Source organism: Lepisosteus platostomus, chromosome 4 (assembly GCF_059453375.1).
Source record: "Lepisosteus platostomus isolate fLepPlt1 chromosome 4, fLepPlt1.hap1, whole genome shotgun sequence".
NCBI lineage: Eukaryota > Metazoa > Chordata > Actinopteri > Semionotiformes > Lepisosteidae > Lepisosteus > Lepisosteus platostomus.
This window is the reverse complement of record NC_142614.1, coordinates 49644124-49669042: the sequence shown is the minus strand read 5'-3', so window position 1 is coordinate 49669042 and position 24919 is coordinate 49644124. Positions and strand designations below refer to the sequence as shown.

General features: G+C 36.5%; 2 protein-coding genes across 7 annotated transcripts in view; one reads left to right on the top strand and one right to left on the bottom strand.

The window, feature by feature from the left end:
* Positions 1-3143, bottom strand: part of LOC148673365 (kinesin-like protein KIF2A) — a 31836-nt gene extending 28693 nt beyond the window's left edge. For 3 of the 6 annotated variants that reach the window (XM_088629758.1, XM_088629759.1, XM_088629760.1), the window contains exon 1: positions 2936-3143. In XM_088629758.1, the coding sequence (XP_088485884.1) occupies positions 2936-2996 (61 nt within the window). In that variant the 5' untranslated portion in view covers positions 2997-3143. The other 3 variants (XM_088629755.1, XM_088629756.1, XM_088629754.1) reach the window with 2 other exon arrangements.
* An 11255-nt stretch (positions 3144-14398) lies between these two features.
* LOC148673364 (protein decapentaplegic-like) lies at positions 14399-17093 on the top strand. Its single transcript, XM_088630845.1, has 2 exons — positions 14399-14748; positions 16212-17093. Exons 1-2 carry the CDS (start codon positions 14460-14462, stop codon positions 16979-16981), a joined length of 1059 nt encoding a protein of 352 aa, XP_088486971.1. The 5' UTR covers positions 14399-14459; the 3' UTR covers positions 16982-17093.
* Positions 17094-24919: the final 7826 nt, after the last annotated feature.

The window sequence follows — 24919 nt, the reverse complement described above, 5'->3', positions numbered from 1 at the left end:
ACTATTCCTTAAGGAATTTAGTATGTTTGCATTTGAAAATGACCGGCAATTATTAAGGTCATAACAGTGGTGTCGATTTGTGTTCAGAATTTTTTTCCTCTCCTACCCAGCTGATTCCACTGCTACAGTGCAAGGATTAAAATATTTCACAACGCCTGTTCTAAGTAATGCGGGAAAAAAAAAGCCTGAGAGTGTCTTTAATAAAGTCTGTTTATGTTAAATTACATTCAATGCAAAGCGCCGAATGCAAACACTTCTAATATCAACAGAGCATAAAAAAGTAAAACAATACTGTCATCTGCTTTACAATATGGAGATGATATGAAAATGGAAAACTTTCCTGCATTGATAATAGACCAAATCAAATTAAGTTTTATTAAAAGCAACACAGTCGTGTCATTACACTAATAATACTCTACTCCCCTGCCCATTTGGATGCACGAGCCTTGGAGACTGTGAACAGGAAAGCAATGCAAATCCACTGTTAACAGACATAACATATGACAGCCTAAAAACAGGACCTGCGAGGCTCGTGTGTCAGCAGGCTCTCAACCCAGCTTAGCTCATACATACAACCTAAATCAGCTCATTATTAGCTTAAGTGGACCGATTTAACAATTTGTCCCAGCTGTTGAGGTGCTGTTACTTTACACTTACTTTGAAGACACAAAACTCATTCAGGAATGGGTCAGCACAACCCCTGCTGAAATGTTTTAACTTACACCACTTTGAAAGAAGGCAAGCTCAGGGACGCCTCGTAAAGAAAGGTGTTTCAGAATGCCCTGACATTAACAAGGACTCTGTCCCAGAATCCGAAGGGAAGAATGAGGAAAGCTCACAATTGAAATGCAAAGAAACTTTCTGGAGTGCTGGTAGTAAAAACTCTCAGATTGGTTTAGAAGAAATCAGATACTACACCTCTTCTTCTTTTAGGCTTTAGCATGAGATATACTCTCCTGAGAGCTAATACAATTGACTAGCATAATAAGCCTAGATAGTCCAGATGGCCTCCGCCAATTCTTATGGCCTTTTCATGTGGTTTTAGGTTGTTTAGGTTGACTTTATATTGCTCTAAAATATCAGATAAACCGTTCTCTGTATTTGCAAACAACAGGGCAAATTTTCTGTTAAGCCACAGAAACAGAAGCACCTGACTTATTGACATGCTTTCTTCTTTACCTGATATGCAAGGTCTGGAATGTCTGTATTGTGTTTTGGTGCTGTGACATCTCCAGATGGATGTTTGTAATCTAAGACCTTGCATCCCCGATTTATACAGTTAACTCCAATTACACAAGAGCTTCTCGTGCAATATGGCAAATGAGGGACAAGATCTGAATGCATTGAGTTTAGCTGAACTTCTCTAAAGGGCATCTTAAACAACTGCTTCAACATGGATAGTGATAAGGCATCTTTATTTAGATATGGTTTATTATTTGTGTAAAGTCAATTGTTTGGAGTACTTAAAGGTTTGTTAATCATTCGTATTCATTCTTACTCCACTATTTCAGCTGATCCAGTGACATCCATTTAGGCCTATATAATCCCATGATCACAAAGAACTGTGATGAAAATCAGCTCTTGTGAGGTTGTTTCCTTATTCACTGCTCAAATCTGAATATGTTTAGATATTATACAACTACCAATTCAATCCGTTATGACACAAATCTATTGCTCCCTGTTAAATGTTTCTTGAACAAGCAACATACAAGGTGTCTTTCCTTTCAATATACACAATTCGCTCCGTCAAATATATAATTGGGATGGTAATGAGCAGGAAAACAACAGTCCTAAAATAAGTACGTAAACTTTTCACCAAACCCCCACAATACAGACATCGGCTGGATTTCTGCAATTCCTACATTTAAAATAAGAATGAAATAACGTATCTAATAATATTAAAAAATTAAACAAAGCGCATCAGAGTCAAGGTGGTGTCTGTGTGTAGTTTATTGTGTTTAATTAAGAACACGAAACTTACAAAAATGAAATCTTAAACGGGTTATAATTCCGTCATCTTTTTATTTTTGAAGAAATACACCGCCGTGTTTCACGCCCAGCACACAAACCATGCTTTTGCAGCACTGAGCTGCCGAATACTGAACCTTTTCTAATCACGCCCGGCAAACCAGCCGGCACATGCGCACTCGCTCCTCCGAGCCACTTGCCTAAAACTGTCCAGCGTTAACAAGCATTTCTGCAATATCTGGGGACAAGATGAACAAAACATGAGCACCCGTACAAAACTGAAATCAATTGTGAGAGAAAAACAAATGAGTGGAACACTGACCGAACCTACAGTTTGGCTTAGTACTGTTTCATTGCATAGTTATGAGTTTCTGCCTGCGAGTTCCTGTCTGAAGACAATCTGAAACTGTCGGCAAATATCCACTAACATGCTAACATCTTGCCCGACTTCATTTTTGTGACCTGCGTTTTTTTTCTTATTCCAGAGATATACAGCATGAAATACGGGATTTGATTTTATCTATCCTTAGTAGATTTCTTCACATCAATCCGAAACGGTAAAATTGCAACCTTTCTGGTCTAGAGCAAAATAAATGTGTTGCTTTTGCGTTGATATTTTAAATACTTTTGTAACAAGTCAAATGTCAAAACTGCGGTTCCCAATCAAGTGACGTCAGGTTCATGCGAGATCAGGGCGTTTATATGACAAAAACCCCACATCGGCTCCGGCCGAACTAACCTGGTTGAATTTCTTGAATATAAAATGTGTAAAATGCGGATTTTACAAACAGGGGAGCAAAGGAGAAATCCTGAAGAATACTGCATCCCCCGCCCAAGGCCACTGCAGCCGTGTCTGCCAGCGTCAACGGTTGCTGTTCACTACCAGCAACACAAAGATACTCCAACAACTCCCAATGAAAAATCAATCCAAAAAACCTGACATGACCGATCATCACAGACCACTTACCATCGCTTCGTTTTATCTCCACGTAAATGCCGATGACGATCTTGCCGAAATTAGCCGCCATGCTTCATGGGTGAAGGATATTAAATGCGGTGTTAATGCACTGTTTTTATTTGAAACAGACCTTGCTGGTTTAACGCTGCTGAAAACCGGGAGGAGGTCAGTAACAGAAGCAACCGGGAGATGGAGGAAAAATGGCAGAAGGACGCCTGCGCACAGTGCTCGCCCTACAGCCCGTCACGGCACAGCGCAACAAGGTCCTTAAAGGGGAGGGCCGGAAAAAATCTGTCGGCAAAACTTAATCCACTGCGTTCTCTTGACCATCTTTGGGGGATTCAACTTGGTGCATTTACACCTCTACATTTTACCTTGTAAAATTACATAATGTTTTATAATAGAATTGCGAAGAGTGTACCACAGCATGCCATGAATCGCAATTACTGTTAAATTATGTATGATATCCCTTTCAGAAGGATGTAGCTTTAATAAATTTAACCTTGATTTTGATGGGGAAGTCCATTTCATTTGTACAGTTGTAAACAGAATGCAGTGCATAAAAATGTTTGGGTGGAATTCGGTAACTCTTCGATAAAATATAAGGACCTCTTAAAAAGACAATGTAGTGCTGTTAAAAACAATAACTGTAGATATTGTTCTCATTAGCAGTGAAATATGACACCAGACGTTCCTGTGCCTTTTGAATAGCAGTTGTAGATCTGTTCTTCTCTGCTCGATTTATGAGTAATTTGGGTTGGAGGTTTCTGGTGAGGCCACTATGGTGACCTATGGCTATGGTTTGCATTACTGGATCTCTGAGTTCAATTCCAGACCTGTGGTGAGTTTGTATGGTCTCATGGGTTTCACCTGAGTACTCTGGGTTCATCCCACAGTCCAAAGGCATACTGGTATGTAAACTGGCTTCTGGGATAACTGTCCCTGGTGTGAGTGTGATTGTGAGTGTGTGTTTTTGTCTGTGTCTACCCAGTGATGGACTGGCAGGCCGTCTGGATGTATCCCACCTTGTGCCCTTTGCTATCTCCGATAGGCTCTGGTTCCTCCGTGAGCCTGAATTGGATGAAACAGCTAGAAAATGGAGACAAACAGTGAAAGAAGAAACAGCGGACCTTTGTCAAGCAGATTAACCTTTCATTAAAGTTCGCAGAGAGAGATGTTCTGGGTAGACATTATTACAGTACTATAAAGTTAAGCATGGTTTGACAGAAGCTGCAGCTTTAAAATGAGCCAAATAATTAAACCATTACAAAACCATAGCTGAATTGGAATGTCATCAATGCTCTGTGTGAAAAGAATTAAGTTATACAGCCTAGAAAGGAATGTTAAAGAAAAAGAAAGAAACAATTTACCCAGGGATTTTAATTGAGAAGGAACTTGTCTATTGAACTGTGCATGAGGTTCCTAGGTCCGAAGTCTCTTCAAAGCATAAGTTATTATTATTTTTGTACTCTTTCGTCAAATAGGCGCATGTTTACTGTTTTGAGAATGATGTATTGTGCATTTACCTTGGGATCTCCTAATTCTAACAAGAAATGCAAGGATTTCTTGCACAGTAACGCTGTACTGTTGCAGAAGTGATGTGTAAGTTTTACATAGCAAATAGGTGAATATTGTCACAGAGTGAAATGAGCATGAGACGAAAGGTGTCTGGGACTATAATGATCTTATGTTGCATTGAATGGGCAGTGTCACCCTAAATGTTGATGTGGTTTGCTCCTTGCTCTCTGAGCTTTCCTTCCACTGATCAAAAGACCTCTTAGCACAGATGCCGGGCAATTACCACACAGATCCAAGGTGACAAGGGGTCGCTTTACAAATTTAAATGTGCCTGTAACCAGGAAGTGGGTCTCTAGAACAGGGTGTGAATACACAATGTATTGATACAGTACACCTGGCCATCTGTATACAACCAGTTCCTCAACAAGCACTGAGCAGCTGCCTCTGCCCACACCCAAAACATCAAAGGGACACTTTCAATCCCCTGAGATTGAGTCATGAACCCCTGTCAAAAGGACTAGGGGAATTTTGGAGAAGGAAGGATTGTAAGACAGATTATAGCGTTGGTCCCAGGAGAGGACTCAGACACCAGGGACTCTACAGAGAGCAGCTGAGGAAGGTTCTGGCATCATCTTCCACCATCATCCCCGTACCTGACCTTGGACTCGGAGAAATCAAAGTAGGTGGAGGGGAGGGCATGAGGGACCACATTGTTCAGGACAGCCAGGATCAGAGAAGGTGCCTAAAAACCACCACAGGAAAAACACATTGTAGAATGCTGCTAGACTTTTCCCCTGGAACCCCGGGTTTGGTAATTGCAGGCCATGGATTATTTGTGCTGGTTTGGAATGTGTGCCTTGGAGACAGGTTTTGTGTCTTGGTCTCTGGGTGTTGAGTCAACAGTATTAAATGTTGTAATTACTAGAGAATAAAAATGGCACTTTAGCAATACTGTCTCGTGTGGTCTGTGGGTGCACTGGTGGTTCTGGAAGATAAAATGAACCTGTTGCAGGGTATAAAGGGCACCCTTATAATTGCTACTCGGCAAAGTGGGCTGCAAAGCAAAGTAGTTCCTGCATTTAGTGGTCACAGTCAGTGACGTAACAATATCAGTGCAGAATTTAGGATTAAATGTTAAAACAGCTTCTCCCAATTTAGATATAAGATATATAGATATTAAAATATGTATAAGATCTTTTTTAAACTGGGGAAATGAGGGAGCACCTATATATTAAATCCTTTTTTGTGAAAAAATGTGGCAATTAAAAGTACTGAAAACAGCCTCGTCAACTGTAAAAGTCCTACATTTGAACGTTGCTTGTTTATTCTATTAGACGTCTGATGAAACCACATGGATCTGTTCAGTTTCTATACAGTAAAAAAGTACAAGTATTGCTCAGCTTCAGTGCAATATGAATGACAAGGAGTGTACAAGATAAAACATTGTTCAGATTTTCAGATAAAAGATTGTTCAAAATGAATGTTGAATATGGATTTGAACGTTCAGTAGGCTATGAAAATGGCCCTGTGGTCACTCAGATACAGTATAAGAAAGTTGGCAACCATTCTCAATAGTTCAGGTGGGTAGCTGCGTCAGCATGCGTAGGCTGCAAAGGAACAAGTAATAGGTTTATTCCATGCTGGAAAAAAGAAGAAAGAGAACACAACGTTTCGGCCATGGAGCCTTCTTCAGGTGTGAGAGAGACAGGGCAGTAGGCAAAGGTAAAGTAGCGGGAGAACAAAGGTTGGGAGGGAGGAGGAGTGAGAGGCGGGAGCAGGGGACAGAAAGAGAGGCCAATCAAGAGGTGTGAAGTCAGAATGGGTGCAGAGAGGTGTGAAATGAAACTTCCAATGAATGGAGAAAATTTAAAAGAACAGTAGTCTGTCGTTAAGGGAGTTAAGTTAATTAATAATTAATAATTAAGTTAAGTTCTCTCACACCTGAAGAAGGCTCCACGGCTGAAACGTTGTGTACTCTTTCTTCTTTTTTTCAGCATGGAATAAACCTAGTACTTGAACAATTCTCAATAGATGAATGTCCCTTAGAAGAATGAACATATACATTTACATTCTGAATTGTGTTTTAGACTACTCTTCATAACAGTCAAAAATGCTGTACAGAAACTCTATTTTGTACATTTCTAGTATAGAAAACCTTAAAAATCCCCCCCCCCCCCCCCCCCATTTCCGTCAGAGACACTTGGTTTGGTTGTGGTAGCTCATGATATCTGTGATCATATTGGCTGTTACTGTAGTTTGGCTTACAAAGAAATTGAAATTAAAGAAGAATGTTATATTCAAATTTCTTCTGCACCTTTGTGAAGGTTGATGCTGCACATTGGTGGTGATGGAGGGGAGTCCCCATTACCTGTAAAGCACTTTGAGTGGAGTGTCCAGAAAAGCGCTATATAAGTGTAAGCAATTATTATTATTATTATTATTATTATTATTATTATTATGAATTAGACAGTAATTAATAAACTCTTTCTTCTCTTTGTAAATTAAATGCTGCCCTGTGATGGACTGGCGTCCTGTCTGGGGTGTTTCCTCCAGCTCCAACCCTGAGGTTTAATATCCAGAGCTCACACTTTTGAATTTGAGTGAAAGTCTATGGTTATAAGATCAAAAACCTATTGTGGAGAAATAAGATGAGGAATTGTCTACAAATGTTTTAGAATATTTAATAATGTAATGTACAGTATCACTGACAAGGATTTTACAATACTGCAAAGAATTCAACTTCTGGGATGATACTCCTCATTAATAATTGTGACTGTAGCTCTTATAATATGATATTGTTACAAAGCTCTGTGAGGCTTTTCAGTAATGAATAAACTCCTTTTCAAAACGAGCAAATTTGCTCATTACTTAAGGACTTTAAGTAATTCGACTTTTTCAAATTGCAGTGGATGTGAGCCCAGGACAGGATATTTGGGACAGAGATGCTGGGTTGTGTACAGTATGATGGGCAGGGGGTTTCTGTAAGGACACCAAGCCTTGGTCTCTGATGGCAGACGTGTTAGCATCCAGTTCCTGCCAGAAAGCACCCCTAATTCATCTTGGGCCATTCTATAATGGTCTGTAAATGGAGATACTGTAAGTGCAGATTTATTGGTGGAAATATAAGACGCTGCTTCTGTGAACTTCATCAAAGTTCAATTCTATTTTAACACTTTGTGCATTCATTTCCTTGGAGTCCATCCACTGTGAGTAGAGTGTAAGGGACATTGATAGCCTTAATAGCCTGAAAAATATGCTGAGACAATTTCTGATGATTGTTAGACACAAAAGTACAAAAGATAAAAAAAAGTATCTAAAAAGTCTTAAAGTGAAATCATCTTAGTTTCAAAACGATAACCCAAAGCACTGTACAAAACATACAAAAGGTTGTTTTTGAAGATTGTAAGACGAGGCATATGGAAAATATGTACATTCCTAAAAGTGGGAAAGATTATTTGTGGGTTTTTTGTTATAGTAAATTTAAATAAATATAAATATTACGATAAGGAAATAGACATAGAAATCTTACAATTATGTATTGATTTTCAAGAATAAGACTGTTTAGGGGGGTTCTGTTTAACATGAACTAAAACAAATTAAATTATTAAAAAATCCAAGTTCATAATGTATAGTTCATAAGGCAGAAAACAAATTACAAGCCATACAGTATATTGACGTCTTTTTACATACATCTACCATATGGACTTTTTTCACGTAGCACACTTGATGGCAGTAAAGTGCTGTTGAGGTTCCAGGTGTTTAAAACTGAGAAGGCAGCAGACCAAACAGGAAATTCAGCATTAAAAAATGTTATCACTCATCCAGGTATTGATCTATGACATGATGACTCGCTGAATCTCTCTTTCTTCATAGAGTGTACAGATAATTCAGACTATAAATCTAAATAACAAGCAAATGACCTACTATGAGCACCGAGTTAAATACAGACACAGAAGAAATGAAATTGGAGGGATTCTTGCCTCACATTGGTAAAAGTATAGGAAAGGCATAAAACATCACTTCTGTCTGATTTGCAGATCTTATAAACTGTATATGGCAGAGATAGATGACTCATAACTATCTACTGTATCAGTGTTTTTTTCTCTGCTCACTATCATTACATTGCTATAAAATAATAAGATGGTATATAACATCAGAAAGATTACTTACAAGAGGAGGTCATTCGGTCCATTCAGCTCATTTGGTTGTAGGTAATGGATCTGGAGATTGCTCCCAGCTAATATTTGAAAGAAGCAAGGATGTCAGATAAATCATGGCTGAGTAGCCTGTTCCATATTCCCACAACTCTCTGTTTAAAGAATTCCCTCCTGTCTTCAGTTTTAAATGCACTTCCCTGTAGTTTGCATTTGTGTCCTCTGGTTTGTGCTTCACTGTGCATTCTAAAGAAAATGCTGCTGCATTTGTCTTTGATGCAAATGAGAAGTAATGCAAAGTGGAAATAAGTTTTTGGGTGGGACACGTGTTCAACTCTGATTGAAGCCTTCAAAATCTCAGCTTGCCTAAATCAGGTATAATATGAATATTAAAGTCTTTATGAAAAAAGAAATATACACTTCCCTATAGCTTCCACCTGTGTTCTCTGGTTAATGTTTCACTTCTGATTCTCCAGAAGTCCACAATATAGGCACTGATGAGTCTATTGTCAATGGCTTTGAGGATTTTCATACTTGAATCAGATTGCCTCATAGTCTGTTCATGACTAAAAGGATCAGTTCTTTTAGGTTGCCAGTGGAAGATGTTCTTTTGAGCCTGGGAATGTATCTGGTCACACTCCTCTACCATATCTTTTTATAATAAATGTTGTGGGATTTATACACTATATTCTAAATGAGTCTGGTACACTTTTAACACAATATCCCTTGATTTAAATTCTATGATTTAAACGGTATACCCTAAAATGTTGTTTGCTTTTTTATTGCTTTTCTCACATCTGGTCTCAGAGGTAATGAAGTAGCTTTGTCACACTGGACCTGACCATTTCTTGGGAAGATTGCTTAGAGGCTTGAAGGAGGTGAATCAGAGGATAGGGACTAAGTACATGTGATGACTGCAGGCAGGGCTGGAAGACCAGGTGTGTGCTTATTGCAGTCTACAAGCAGTATGGTGTATTGGACAAATAGGAGAAGCAAAGAAAGCCTTACGATGTCTTTGGACCAGAAGGAGAGATCTGTGAGAGTCAGCTCAATTCACAAGGCCACAAGATGAGGCCTGATCAGTCTCAGATTGGTCACCTCGTCAAGGGTGTCTGATGTTGAAAGACCACAGATTAAATCACTGATAATGTGTCCAAGAACAGCAAGAGATATACTGCATATGTGTGTAATCATATGATTAACATGGTTTAGTTTTACCACCTTTTCAATTAATGAGCATCTCCTTAGCAATTTTCTTGTCGATAGATATTACTCCATTTTAAGGGAGAGCTCATGATCACTGTTCCTGTAATACTTTTCTTTTTCTTCACTTTTTCTCACTCTATCTTGATAGTTTGAAAGTCAATACAGGTATTCCCTGTAGTAGGTGCTCTGACAAAATGAGTAAGAAAGGAGTCATTAGTCATGTGCACTGTCTCTGGATCTCCTAATGGCATCCCTTTTAGGTTTTTCCCAGTCCACGTGAACAAATTAAAATCTCTTGTAAGAACACTTTCCGTACACCTAAGTTTATCATTTCATTACACAAATATGAATTATGATGCACTGTTTATCTGAATTTCGTGGTCTGTAGCCTACCTGTAATGCCATGCATTTTGAATGTTTTTTTTAAGTCTGAACCATTCTAATTTCTAAGACAAACGATTAATCCAGGTAATGATCCTGTGCCTGAATGTTCTCTTGATGTATAACGCTGTACAAATAATAATTTCCTGGTCCTTTGAAGTTCTGTTATTTTTTTCTTAGGTTCTCTTTTTGGTATTGATCCTTATGTATCTCTCTTGCAATTTTGTTTGTATTCTCCCATGTTCCATTGTAATTTAAATGGTTTGGAGTTTTTTATGATTGTAAAACATTTTATGATTGTTAAACAAAGTATTGAGTCAAAACAAATCTTCATATCTCTTGATTTCCAAGCCATATCCCATCATGGAGAACTAAAGGCATTTCTGTGCTATCAACCAGGTTTTCTTAATGGTATTTAACTTATTGTAGCTAGAAACCAAAAATATTTTTTATTTGCTCAATTTTTAAATGTCCTGAAATAAATACATAACTTACAAAAGGGTTCCATTGTATAAGACACATAGATGTACAGTACTACTGTATAAGACTGCAATTTAATGGAAAAAAAGTTCTCATGGATGGATCATGCATCAGCTTCCAAAAGAAAATTATATTGCCACCTGATACAAAAAATAATTTTTGTTCTAATCACTGGTTTTTGTTTACTTGCCTTTTATTCTTTTTGGTTCTCGCTTTTTGTAAGTTTTTGTAAAAGAACTTCACAAATGAAATAAATGATTTGTATTACTACTAATACTACCACAAAAGAGCAGTGAATAAGTTGAACTTTATTTTTTTATTTGACTAAAGTATAACAACATTTGTTTATTACAGTCCATATTTCTTCACAACATGCTTCTGGTTGTGAAAATTACAGAAATCACACACAACAGTAAAACACTAAATCGCAGTATATGTCTTCTTGTTGGCAACTTGGTAGAAAATAAACCCAATGGTTTGAATTTAGGTTTGCTTTGCGCATATAATCCAAATGCCTACAGTGCCTAAACAAGCTCAGTCAGCCATATAAGAGTACAAAAGAGAACAACATTTGAAAACAAAGAAAAAATGATTGCATCAATTTTAATTAATTAATCTTTTGGGTGTAACTACAAGGCCTTTAAAGTTTTATGGATCATGCACAAATATCTTGGAATTATCAAAATTTATGTAAAAGGTAGGGAAAAAGGTAAATGTATATCTTACCTTTCATTAAATTTGGAGGAATGATTAAATGTTTTGTGTTCCATTCTTTTTTTTTCTGGGGGTGCTGTTGTTCTGTAACACTGTATTAAATGTAAACTTCAGTGGTTTCTTTGTCAGGTGCACCTGTAGGAGATCAATGACATAATGAGACACACACCTCTCTGCTGCATAACCAAGAAGTGTAGTCCAGATCTGTCACATGTGTTTAGTCCAGATCAGTCACATGTGTATTAATTTATGATTGGAACACCTTCTACATGAAGGAATATCTGGTTTGAACTGTGCTGAACAGCAGTTGTGTGATGGAGTATAATTAATCATCAACTGACTGCAGTAACAAAATTACAACCCCCTAACATCATTACATTTGCACAACGAGCACCTTTAAATTAAACAAGAAATCACTATTAATCAATACAAACTCAGCTACTGTGCATCTCAGTCAGCCATTAATTACATAATGGACGATCTTCCTACACATACATTCCTGCATCCATGATTTAGGAAAATGGAGACCACATTCTGTAACTTAAATATATTCTAACATGTTCATATTTGTGATTCTATGAGTATTTGCAACGGAAGGGACAATTAAATTAACTTGCATTTTAACGTATTAATAAACAATTATTTTAAATACCATAGATAAAAACTATTTAACATATTTGAAAGTGTGGTAGTTTTTTGTGCTGCTGTTTGTGTTGACAGAAACTACAGTATATAAAACGTTTATACCCTATTCTTTACTACACAGGTTGACTGGATTTACAAATAAACTGAATGTTTGTACTGCAGAAATTGAGTTTTAAAAAAGAATCACAATAAAATTAAGCTCAACTAAGAATGTGTACTAAAGTTAGGAAAGATAATTTTTATCTTAATGTACAATTAAATATAAACAAATAAAAGTTCCATTACATATACAATAAAATGGTTTAATTAAAGAAATATGCTGTATGGTAAAACATACAGTGCAAATCATCAGAACTGAACAAGAATTTGAGGAAAAAATTACTTGTATATTTGTACATGATCTTCTAATGGAAATTGTATTTTTTTTGTGAAAACTTATGAGTCAGAAAGAACTGTTCCTCTGATGAGGCATTTTCACATTAACTTTTGTATATTTAATACATTTTCACCCATCGCAATTCATCTGTTATTCCATATTTCAACATTTAAACATTATTCAACTAGATTCAGCACTAAAGCCTTATCGGCCGTAGAGAGCGAAAGATACATATGAATGAGATAGGGTATATAGATATTGAGATATACAGTAGCTGATCACTTCTTCTCACATTGACATTTTGGGCAAAACAATTGAGGAAATAAAATAGTTTCACATAAAGTTGTAATTATATGTAATAATAACACTATCCACAGTCCCCATACATACAATATTTCCCTTTATACTTTGCAGCATTCTGTAAAGATAAATTACATTAGTAAAAAATAAATGGGTAAACCATATAAATCTTATGTGCTTGTAGACTGCACAAAATCAAAAAAAATCTATAAAGGAAGCAGTTGGGGCAAAGATTAAGAAATAAGTTAATGTTTAATTGCAATATACATAAATATTCTTGTTCTCTTACGCGTACAATTAATATGCAATGATACTCATAATAAAATATTTTGGTGTGTCTATGAGAATGAGTGAAGGTGTTTTTAAGAGTTTATCTTTAGCAGATTGACCTTGTTAAAGATAAGAAGTGTTTGTGACTCGGGGCTCCCTGAAGGTCATATTCAAGGTGAAATTCCTTGTGAATCTGATGTTGGCGGATGTCATAAACGTCCATACTATATACTTCTGTTTAAAAACCATAAACGCATAGTAAAGCAGAACTGTTTTAAAAGGAAATTTAGCCCTGACATTCATGTGTAAGCTACATGCAAGAGTTTGTCCTTCACTTTTATGCGTATTTACTGTACAATCACAGTGCTGACTGAGCTAGACATTAGTGCTGGTATAAATATCTCAGTGAAAAAGATTATCCCTGTTAAAAATCAAATGACACCCTGTTCGTATTGTATAATGTCCATATCTATCTAAGAACTATTGTTAGTTGACTGCATTTTCAAGTAAAATAACTCAGCTGCATCAAAATAATAGAGTAGTTAATGGAATAGCTCATTTTTAATGACCTTATCTATTGTGAATTATCTTACCCTTACCCAGGTATCCTAGAATATCCCGATCCTGTAAACAGTTTAGAGTGGTTTACACATATAGAGTATATCTATATACTCTATATGCAAAAGATAAACAAATCTCAAACACTTATTTTTCTGTATCAGGGTAAAAAATATGAAGTCCATCTAAAGATATAAAGATATGATAAGTATAATATTTTATTACTAAACTAATTCAATTCAATGGAATCTTACTTTTAAATGGATAGAAGCAAATTGAGTTCTGGAATAACTCTACAATCGCATTCCCATACAGTATATTTGTAAAAAAGCAAACGGTGGTGTATACAGAATACATTTCTAAATCCAATCAAACCTCCAAACAGTCTTTTTTATGAAAAGAAGGTACTGCGAAAGATTGACTCCGAATTTTAGTGAGTAGATTTGAAGAACAATAATATAATAATAGTAATAGTGTAGTAAATATTTTTACTGTGTATATAAAGTGGTATGCAGTAAATATAATAATCTTTGGATTTTAAATATTACATTTACTGGAAAATAACATTTTATTTTAGTCAACCAATATATTTTGGATTACATTCTACATTCTACATTAGGCATCCTAATACATATACAGTAAATTGTATTTTATTTGACAAAATCATGTTTTGTTCTTTTCAGCTATGAAAGTTTTTTTTTTTAAATTGGATATTGTCCCTTTCATGAACATAATTACTTTAATAATTGGGCTTTCGAAAGGCAGCCAGAGAACCCCCTGTAGCCTCTCACAATAAAGTGTGGTTCTTCAACTTTGGACTGACACATCTGCATGACACTCTGATCAGGAGGATTCCAGGGATCAGCATTCTTGACGCATCAACGAAATATTTAGTGCATTCAAAGCAGTGGGCTGACTCTATAGCAATAGTATGTATCTACGTTGCTTCTTTCTGTTCCTTTGCATAAACATCTCTGAACTCTCCCATCCAGGATTAGAATGGGAAGCCGAAAAGGAGGTGAGAATTGAAGCTATCAGGAGAGGCATTCTGGAGCAGCTTGGCTTGACGGAACCTCCATGTGTGGAGAAGAAAGTGAGCAGAGCTGAGGAGGACAGAGTCTACAGTACTTACCTTCAACAAATAAGACAAAGAACCAGAAACACATATAGGGACCACAGTGACAAAGACAGAAGAGGCAACCACATTTTTCTGGTTAAAGGTAAGTTAGCGTACTTGAATAAAGGAGAAATGAAGTAAAGGACAATTACTTGTTAATGTTCCATCTATGAAATAAACACTTCCCCAGTGATGTGAGATCATCAAAGGCAGAGGCCGTGGTATATATTAAGAAGGTGACTTTTCATTTTCACAATCCTTTCAAATGATCAGAATTTGGTGTTCTGGTATGAACTGATGAAACAAACTAAAAGTAAACAACCACATAAACGTGACAAATTTTGATCCTTTGTACACCAAGGACTCTTTAAATGAGACAATAGTATCTTATTTTTGGGAAATTTACAGGAAATCAAATAGCAATTAAAGAAATATGGGGCAACTTTGTGTTTCTGTCTGATATCTTTATATCTGTTAGCCCATTTAGTATGAATTACAAGTCAATACTGTATGTAGTTAAAAGTATTATAAATAACTAGGAAAATAATAACTACAGCTTTTTTGGGAATAAAATAGCACATTACAAAATTTTTACAGTGTATAATTATACAAAAAAATGTCATAATATTCCAACAAAATCTAAAACTACAAATTACATGTATTGAATTTAGAATTTCCAATGGTGGGAAAGTTGTAGAATTGTTTTAAACTAGGTCTATGTTTCATGAAACAGACTAAGGTTTAGAGAGTCTTAAAAATGCATCTTATCCTACCCTGTTTGAAAAACAGTGATTAGGATTACTGAGGATTACTTTAAGATTCAACAATTGGGACTTAAAGATTCAGTGCCTGAACTGGACTAGAATGTCTGTCTTCTGTGTTTTTCTGATGTATTGAAAGAGAACAGTGTCAGATAAACCCAAAAAATCAGAAAGTGGTACTCCAGTACATATTACAGAAGATATTGTTTAGGTGAAACACTACAAAGATCCCTGAGAGACCATTCTACAGTAAATGACACAGTGCTGTGTCACCAGTAACCTACTGCAATCATGGACCATGACACATTTGTAAATGATTTATTTGAGATTATCTTATCAAAGCAAATTCAATCGGAAGCTTGACAAATGACTTTAGCGTTTAGTTGTTCAGTAATGGTTGTTTTCGTAGGTGAGCTACAACCTTTTCCCTTCAGACTTTTCATTTAACTTTTCATATCTCATCAACCAGAAACATGACAGCAAATCTTACCCACAATATCACATATATCACAATATTCAGAGTTTTGAATGTCATGCAGTATTGTCCTATAGAGAGCAGCTGAATATATATATTTTTTGAAGATCATAGTTCTTTTCAGTCACAGATCACAATAATTTCTATCACCACTACACTTACAGATTTTGTTTCACATTAAGTGTATGATGTGCTCTGCCTTCTCAATGCAAATAAGTTGATGCCTGCTTTCTTTTTGCTCTTTGTTTTATACCGGATAATCTTGTCTTCATTTACTCTTGATATTATCGAAAAGTCCTTTTTTCATTTTAAGGGTATGTTTCTTCCTAGGATCAATATTTGAAGACAAGAATCAAAAACAAAGGAAAGGGAAGAACACCCAGAGGTTTATTTTTGACCTAGATGTACAGAGACACAAAGGCTTCCGAGTGAAAAGAGCATTGTTAACGCTGGCTATAAGACAGAAGGGCAGAAGAAGATTCAACGCTGTACTGAGGATTGAAGTCTATCAAGTGCTTAAAGCCAGCCTCAAAGGCAGGGATCCTCACCGCCTTTTTGTAACTGCAAAAGTAAGCAGACCACAGAAAGCTGTTTACACAGAGAAATTTGACATTGAGCAAGCTATTAAACTTTGCCTAGCACACCCAAAGGACAACTGCAGCCTTGAAGTAGTGTTTTCCCATGATATCATAAAGGATCCAGTTGGGGCAAAACTGAAACTAGAAGGATATACGGCCATAAAAAGGAGTAGAGCACGTAGGCATGCCACCCCGGACGACTGTAATACAAATCAGAGGCAGTGCTGCAGGAAGACGATGCAAGTGTCTTTCGAGGAAATCGGATGGGCAGACTGGATTAGAGCACCTAAAGGATACAATGCCTATTACTGCGATGGAACCTGCCCACCTAAGTACAAAACAGTCAATGCTTACACTGAAATCAAGTCCAAAATGCATCGTCTCTCAAACGGCATCATTCCTGGACCCTGCTGTGTCCCTATGGCTTATGAACCGTTAACCATAATGCACCTGAACAGTGAAGGCAAATTAACTATTTCCACACTGGAGGATATAATTGCTTCTAGCTGTAACTGCGCTTAATTTTATAGCTGAATGATACAGTCACTGAAAGCAGCACATGTACTTATTTGAAACATACAGTATACATCACTGGAGACATAGTACAATGTGGTCTATTTTCTTTAATATTCATAATCTTATAAATCATGTGTATTTTTATGTGAATTGTATATTGATCAAAACATTTTTTCCTTAAAGTATATTTTTATTTTTTTACAATCCATTTTGTATTTATTCCTATTTATTTTGTCTGTGTAAAATTATAAAAATTGAAAATGATTGACATTTAATTTTTTTTTTTTAATCCATCTTCTATTGTTTTATTTTTTAACAGAAAACCTATTTAAGATGAGTTTCACTAGCAGTTAGACTAAAAGAAGTCTTCAGTAACACTTAGGAAATTGCTCCTATTCTTGCTTATCGTAATGATGATTTAGCACATTGGTAGTGTACACAAATGGAGATCTGGACATTTTAAGTTTGTATTTGAATATTTTAGTATAATATTGAAGTTTGAATGTGTCTTACATATAGATAATACATACCTAAGAACTTTATTAGTTTAGTCTTTGCTAAGTTTTCAATAAAAAAAACCCAATAAATACTTTAATTTAGGAACTGCCAGAAATACAGCATAAGGAAATACTGGGAAACATACTGAATACTGGAAATTTCTATGAACCTACTGTTAGAAGTTGTGCTGACCTATAAACATTATTTACATACTGTAAAGGTTAAGCAAAATGATTTACCTTAGTCATGGAGTTTCTTAAAAATTAATTTAACATGAGGTATAAAGTGGTCTATCCAATGAAAGTGTTTAGTGCAAAAAAGATTATTTTCAAAATGAATTGATCAAGAAAAGTGAAAGAGAGTAGCTCATCAATACAAACCTTCAAACCATTGTCAAAATGATGTATCAAAAAACAGCACTGCCAACTTGCAAGACTTTAGACCACACGGTGACATCAATCTGTCTTGAAGAGGAGTTTCAGCAACTTATAGGGATTCTATTCTTCTATTTCTATTTCTATTCTAGTACAGAGAAGAAATTATCAATGATTCTAAAGTTACTGTTCAAGTTCTAAAACAGGATTTCCATCAATGCCATGACCATACAGTGCACTAACAAGCTAACAAATCCATCCACCCATTTTCTAGCCACTTCTTCCAATTCAGAGTTGTGGTGGAGCCGGAACCTATCCCAGCAAGCAATGGACGCAAGGCGGGGCTAGGAACTCCACTAAATAAATAAAAAGCTATTGTGTGATCCATTACCGTAATTGGCTCAAACTGAATGAGCCATGTTACATGTGTACCTTTATGGTTTAAGGTTTGTACAACTAGATGACAACTTAACACTCCCACACTCCCACTCCACACTACCAGTTAAAGCATCTTTGATTTAACCTAGACTGTTACCTAGGAAAGGAATAATCTGTTATACTCTGTGTTTTACCAAACTAGAATACAACAATTCACACAATAACAATTTACCCCATGTAACATGGTTAAAAGGTAGATACACACACATAATTGTGTATTATTGACATGAACGTATTGTAGCAACAGATGGTGTGTGGTTTTCTTTAGTACATTTTCAGTGTACTATGGTGGAGCAATGGATTAGTATTCACGTCAGTACCCAGGCATGCCCAGGGAAGCTAATGATCTGGCTAAGAGACTGAATTCTAAGAGAAGCTTCAGGAGAAGAATCTCAAAGAATCCTAGTCTAGGTCCCAAAGCCAAGATGATTAATGAGAAGCTTATCACTGCCGGGCCAGTTCTCATAATACTTCAACTAAATAGTGAGGGCCTGTCAGTAGCCAAGCGCAGCCTCATCAAAGTCCTTGCTGCCCAAAGCACAACTGAAATCATCTGCATGAAGGAAACCCACGTTGGAACAGTAGTGGCAGGTCAACACTCCATCAAAGGTTATGCTATCACCCACAGGCAAAACATGGCTGAACTGATATTGCCCAAACAACCCATCTGGCAGAAACAACATGTTCTAACCTCACAGGGGTTGGTGGCTTCCATATAGCCAATGGTTATAAACCTTCCAGTTCCAGCTGGAAACAGAAATAGCTGCCTTCCCTACCTCCACCTAGTTGGTGAGGTACTTATGGGCTGGGAAGCAAGAAATTAATTATTCAGGACCCCAAACAACAAGGGATATTCCATTCATCCAGATGGAACAGAGAATACTTTCCTTACCACAAAAAATCCAAACAATTCTGAGCAACAGACTATTCAGAGTTCACCTCAGACAAGAAGTAAGTACATGGAAACAAGACAAATTGACTCCCTCAAGGATCAGTATTGGCTCTCACCCTGTTTAAACAGGACAGAAATGATATCTCAAAAACTGTATCCTGAAAGATGACACCTGTCTGACAACATACAGTAAACCCCAAATTTCGACACCTTGGACTGGGTCCTAAATGAGGACATAGGACATATCAAAACTTGAACAGTTCTTCAACACAACACACAATACAAACAAAGCCCACAAAACAGTATGCAGTTAATTCAACAGCTCATCATTCAGATGAACAATCAGAAAATGCAGCACCATAATCTTCCAACATATCTTGGAGCGACCCTAGACAGGATGCTTCTGGGACCAAAGTCTCCAGCAGCCAAGGTGAAAACAAAGAACAAAGTGATCTACAAACTTGCTTGTACTATATGGGGCAAAACATCTACCATCCTCCAGACGTCAGCCTTTTTACTGTCTGTCTTAGCAAAATAATATAACCCTGTCTGCTCACGATATCATATAATCATCATATACAGTACTCACAGAGTAGACACTCAGCTGAATACCATCTTGCACATCATCACTGGAACTCTATACTCCACCCCACTCTCCTGGCTCCCTGTCCAAGCAAACGTCACTGCTGTACACACCTGACAACTTGCAATAACCCACAAAATACTCAAAAGGGTCCAAAACGCTCCTCCTCTGCCAGTTCACAAGGACATATTTAATTCACAAGAATGTCCTTCAAGAAAACCAATCTGGAAAAACCCTCGCTAACAAGACTGCAAAGCAAACTCCTTCTGGGCTCAAGAATGGGAATCACTGGACTAAACAAACAAGCACCTCATCATATGCCCGACCCAACAACCTTCTGGATTTCACATTCTAAGAAAATGGTGGTCCACTCTCAGCAGCTTTAGGACATTTTCAAGTGTAATTCTGGAGTACTGTAAAATTAATTTCACATTTTATTTCTGAATCACTGAGGTGGTAATAAACTCAACACGATGTAGACATAGAGAGACTGGGAAAGAATGAAGCTGCTATTAAATCTTGGCATTAGTTTTCTTTATTTTAGCTATCCAGAAATTAGTATTGTTCATCTCTGCCTCATGACTCTATTGCTTTCCCACAACTTTCTTGAAGAGTGAATCGAATGTCTTTGGAAGCTGAAAAAATGTCCTCTTTCACATTTTCCACTTACCAGTAGTTATAATAGTAGTTAAATAGTAGGTACTGTATGACTCTAGAGTCATCAGAAGCCTGATTTTATTCCATGTCCATTTCTATGCAACTTGTGACAGGAGAATAGTTTATTGCTGGTGACTCTGACTGTGTAAACTGAACTTATCTGAAATATCTTATAATTGTAACATTTTTTCATGCCGTTCATCAATTTACACAAGTGCTGTTTACCGGCACAGTTAATTAATTTGGAATAAGCCATTCTGATTTCCAGGTTCCTTATTAAAATACACATCCATTATTTTATGTACTATGAGTATGCCTATGGGTGGGCAGGCAAAGAGATCTCTCTGTATCAAATGTAGGTTGATAGGCTGTAGTAGTTCCATTAGTTTCAGAGGCACAATTTTCTACAAACATAACACTACACTAATGTATAGCTGGTGTGTCTTACTTGGTAAAAACAGAAAAAGACATGAAGACATAGGGATACATGCGATGCTCTTTCCTTGCACTTTTTTATGTGGAGGTGTTTTTACCTTTAGTCACAACACCACCTTATGGCAGAACAAAGAAAAAACGTATTTACATTTATCTTCTATCTAGATTAAAGGGTTTCTCCTATGACTGAGAAGAATCAAACAGACGTCTTTTTTTTATATATTTGTTTTCTCAATACTCTCACTGTTAAAATAAAAGTAGAAAAATAAGTTGGTTGGATTAGTCCAAATTGTACCTGCTTGTTTCAATTTTCAGATCCTAGGAGCTCACCGTGTGAAGCAGTTTCATGTCATCATAGAGGTTTAACTACATGTTTTGGCAGAAATTACTGCAGCCGTTGAATACAGAGAATGTGGTTCAGAAATTCCATCAGAATGTGTCTGCAAAGTTCATGATGTCTGACACTCTAATAAGAAAGAGTAATGATATTTCTTATATCAATAGTAGCTTTTTCTTTTTTGATCAAACTACTGCAGAAAAAAAAGACTTTCAATGTTTCAAAAAAAGTAACAGAATATTGGAGTGTGAGAATAAAAGCCATCTTTGACTCAGTAAAGCCAATACCAGAGTCACAGCAGGCCAGAGCTCATCTAGGCTTCTGTAACTTAACAGCATGTGACTTTCCCCCTCTGGATGAGACACTGGGATTGCCCCCAGGAGTGCTGGTCCCCACATACAGTATACAGCCAGGTGGACTGGAGCAACCGTGGTATAGTATCTCACTCAGGATACAGTCTACTGTGGGGATTTGAACCCACAACCTCCCAGTTATGAGTACATAGGCCTACCCCCTACACCATGCCACCCCCTCTTACTGCAGGACTCACACAGTTTTCATTTTTATCTGTTGTTTAATGCTTCGTTGTTTGTGCTTTGTGGTGCTCTCTTGTTCAGTATGAGACAAGACACGTACAAGACAAGAGCCAGACATTATGAGCTAATCTCTAATCCTGACTTGTATAGACATATCACCATTGTTTTCATGAAAAGTATCTCTGTGCCTCTACTAATTATTTAAAAAATCTGCATAGCATTCCTCCTCATTAAGTAAATGTGTGGCAATTTGTGAAGCAGGATTTTAATATACAATCAATTTTCAGAAATATGAAAGGGAATTACATATGTCGGGTTAATCAGTGCTGACTTGCTTTCCAGTGAGATCAATCAAGGATCAAAAGAGAAATGGGTTTATTTTTTCACACATCTGTCTTCTGCATGCAAAGCAGATGCTAACATTCATATTAAGAGCACAGAAAAGAAAAAAATACACATTAATACTGCTATTACTACTATATGTCAGCTTTTTTTTCCAAAAGGGAAATGCTCACTTTGACATCAGTTTTCTTGTATGCCAAATATAAGATGTGCTTCATGCTTATGTTGGGGGATGGTAGTGTTGGAACAGCACAAGTGATATTATTTTGGCATTATTTAATATTATTATGTTTTTTTTTAGACACTTTTGCTGTATATACCTCATATGTTGGTAGAAAAGTTACTAATATGCTTTGGATTCAACAAACATATACTTAGATCTGAAATACCAGTACTGGTACTGTACCTATTTCATAATCTATTTTTATCATAAATGATATACAAGCATGACTTTAATATCAGTAAAAAAAACCATATGGTAGTTCTAAGAAAGACATTTAAAACATGTTTTTTTAAGATTAATTCTGGCTTGCAATTTAGGATTTTCTAACAATACCAGAAACAAACATAATACATACATACAGTAGCAAGGTAATTGTTGATGTTTCATTTCCTGTTACTGCCTATGGTTCTGAAGTAGTTTTTGTTCTTTGAGAGCAATGCTGAGTTTGTTCACAAATAGCATTATGAATAAAAAAAAACACTGTTAACAATGTAACATTGTTAACATGTCATAACACGTCCCTTTTTCCTCAATCAATCTCTAGTCTTACTATTTGTAGCAGTGTTTAACCTGAGGAAAAGTTCTGGAAAGTTATTTTATACCAAACCATTTTTTTCATGCCGAATTGATAAAAGAAACCTGCTCACTGAAGAAGCGTGGAAATGTTTTCTTATCATAAAGAAATTTTCCATATGCAGTTTTTTGTGACACGTCAGTCAGCAGACAGCTGTCTTCACAACTTCTTTTATGAGCACAAAAGTCGTTAAAAGTAGGTTAAAGTTAAAGATATCTCCTAGCAGGAAATGAAATTTCATGCAGTATGATTAATGCATGAGCACAATGGGTTCGCTAATAAAAATGTTCACTGAATGTGCATAACAAACATCATCAGTTAACTAGGTATAACAATTTAGTCATATTTACCTCTGATCACCAAATCATTGCACTCTCAGAAAGCATTTAATAAACTCTTGTGGCAAAACAAGAGTACAGATTTATGTCCACTTTACCCCCAGCCTCACCTACAGGGTACATCCCTTGATATTCTAAGATGGTTATGTTGTGCTTCATCACCTGACAGACAAATGAGCTAACCAGATACACACTGCCATACAGAGAGTCCGTCTGTCATCATAAATCATAACTTCTTATCAGCCTTGTGCAGGCTCCGCTCTCAGGTGTCAGCTTTTCTTTAAACCTGCAATGGATGACAGATCATGTGCACTTCTTCATTGTACGTGAACACTGAAAGAAAGTTAGAAAACATGGAAAAATCATCTAAACAGACCATTCGGCTTTGATATTCCTTGACTCGAAAAGAGCTTCTTTTTCCGTGTTCTTCTTTTGTTAAGGATTTTTCTGGGGGGTTTCTTCATTATTTCATTTCATAGAGCCCACATGGAATCGTCAATCATTAATCAGCTGAGGTCCCCGTCACAGCCCTTGCAGCTGGGAGCTGGGAGTGAGGCACATGTAGACTTTGCAAATCTGTTTTCAGTTCTATCCATTTATTGTAATCATAGTGTATGAATTTAGGCACGAGACAAAGAATAAAACAGTTTGGAAGCAAAAATAAAAAAATATCCCAAAAGTGGGAAAAACAAAATATTATAACCTTTTCAGCTGGTGCATCTGGTTTAGTGTGCAGAGAAGCCCTGTTAATGTATGAATTTGGTCTGATGTTTTTTATTTTCATACTTCCTGTGTAATCTGAGAGTTAGGTAGACAAAGTAGAACAGACTCTATGTCAGACTTTACATCATTGCTTTTCTTCTGAGCAAGACCCATCAACTCTTTGCCAGTTTCCAACCACAAAGTCTTAATTGGACTGTCCATAACACAAGAGGAATTCTAATGGACTGCTTTCCTCTCTTCCCTCCATTCAGATGAAGCTGACAAACTGAACCTCTCTTTCTTCAAGGGGATTAATTTAACCACTTGATTTCTCTAACACTCTATTTTTCTACCATCATCTGTTTACTTATTAAACCTGACAAAAACAACAAACATTTTTTTCCTTTGGCAATTGTTTCATTTTCTGTAATTTGCCTCATTCACCTGTTCACTAATGAATTTATTATTGAATCTGTCTTCTTTCTTTTACACCCTCCTGACCAGGCCATTAATGCACCCACTAGTGACAAAAATAGGCTTTTTTCAGATTATGCATTAACTGTAAATAGGGCCTGTGTTTGGCAAATTGTGAAATGATGTGCATAAACTTTCCTTTTTTTTTGTGACTTCACTATTGGAAATCCCATTCCATAAGGAATACCCAAAAAGTGAGATTTGCATTGTCATAGAATTTGTATTACATTTTTCATTTTGTCTAAATACTTAGAACACATAAAAAGGAAAAATAGAATCAAATAGAACTTTGTCACCAAGTACAGAATGAATTACTCTTGTCTCTAAATACTAAATGTACTGTCAACATAGTTAGCAAGCACACAGACTGAGAAGAAGGCATACTGTACGTGACAGAAATTATGATAAATTTGAAAAATCAATTAAGCTGTTCTGCCAGTCAGAGCTGACAAGCTCTTCAATTTCCCTCCCCTCTTTTTTGTTGGATATCCCATCATTCATTTTAAGTCAGGTAGCACAGAATTGCATGACAAGTATGTTG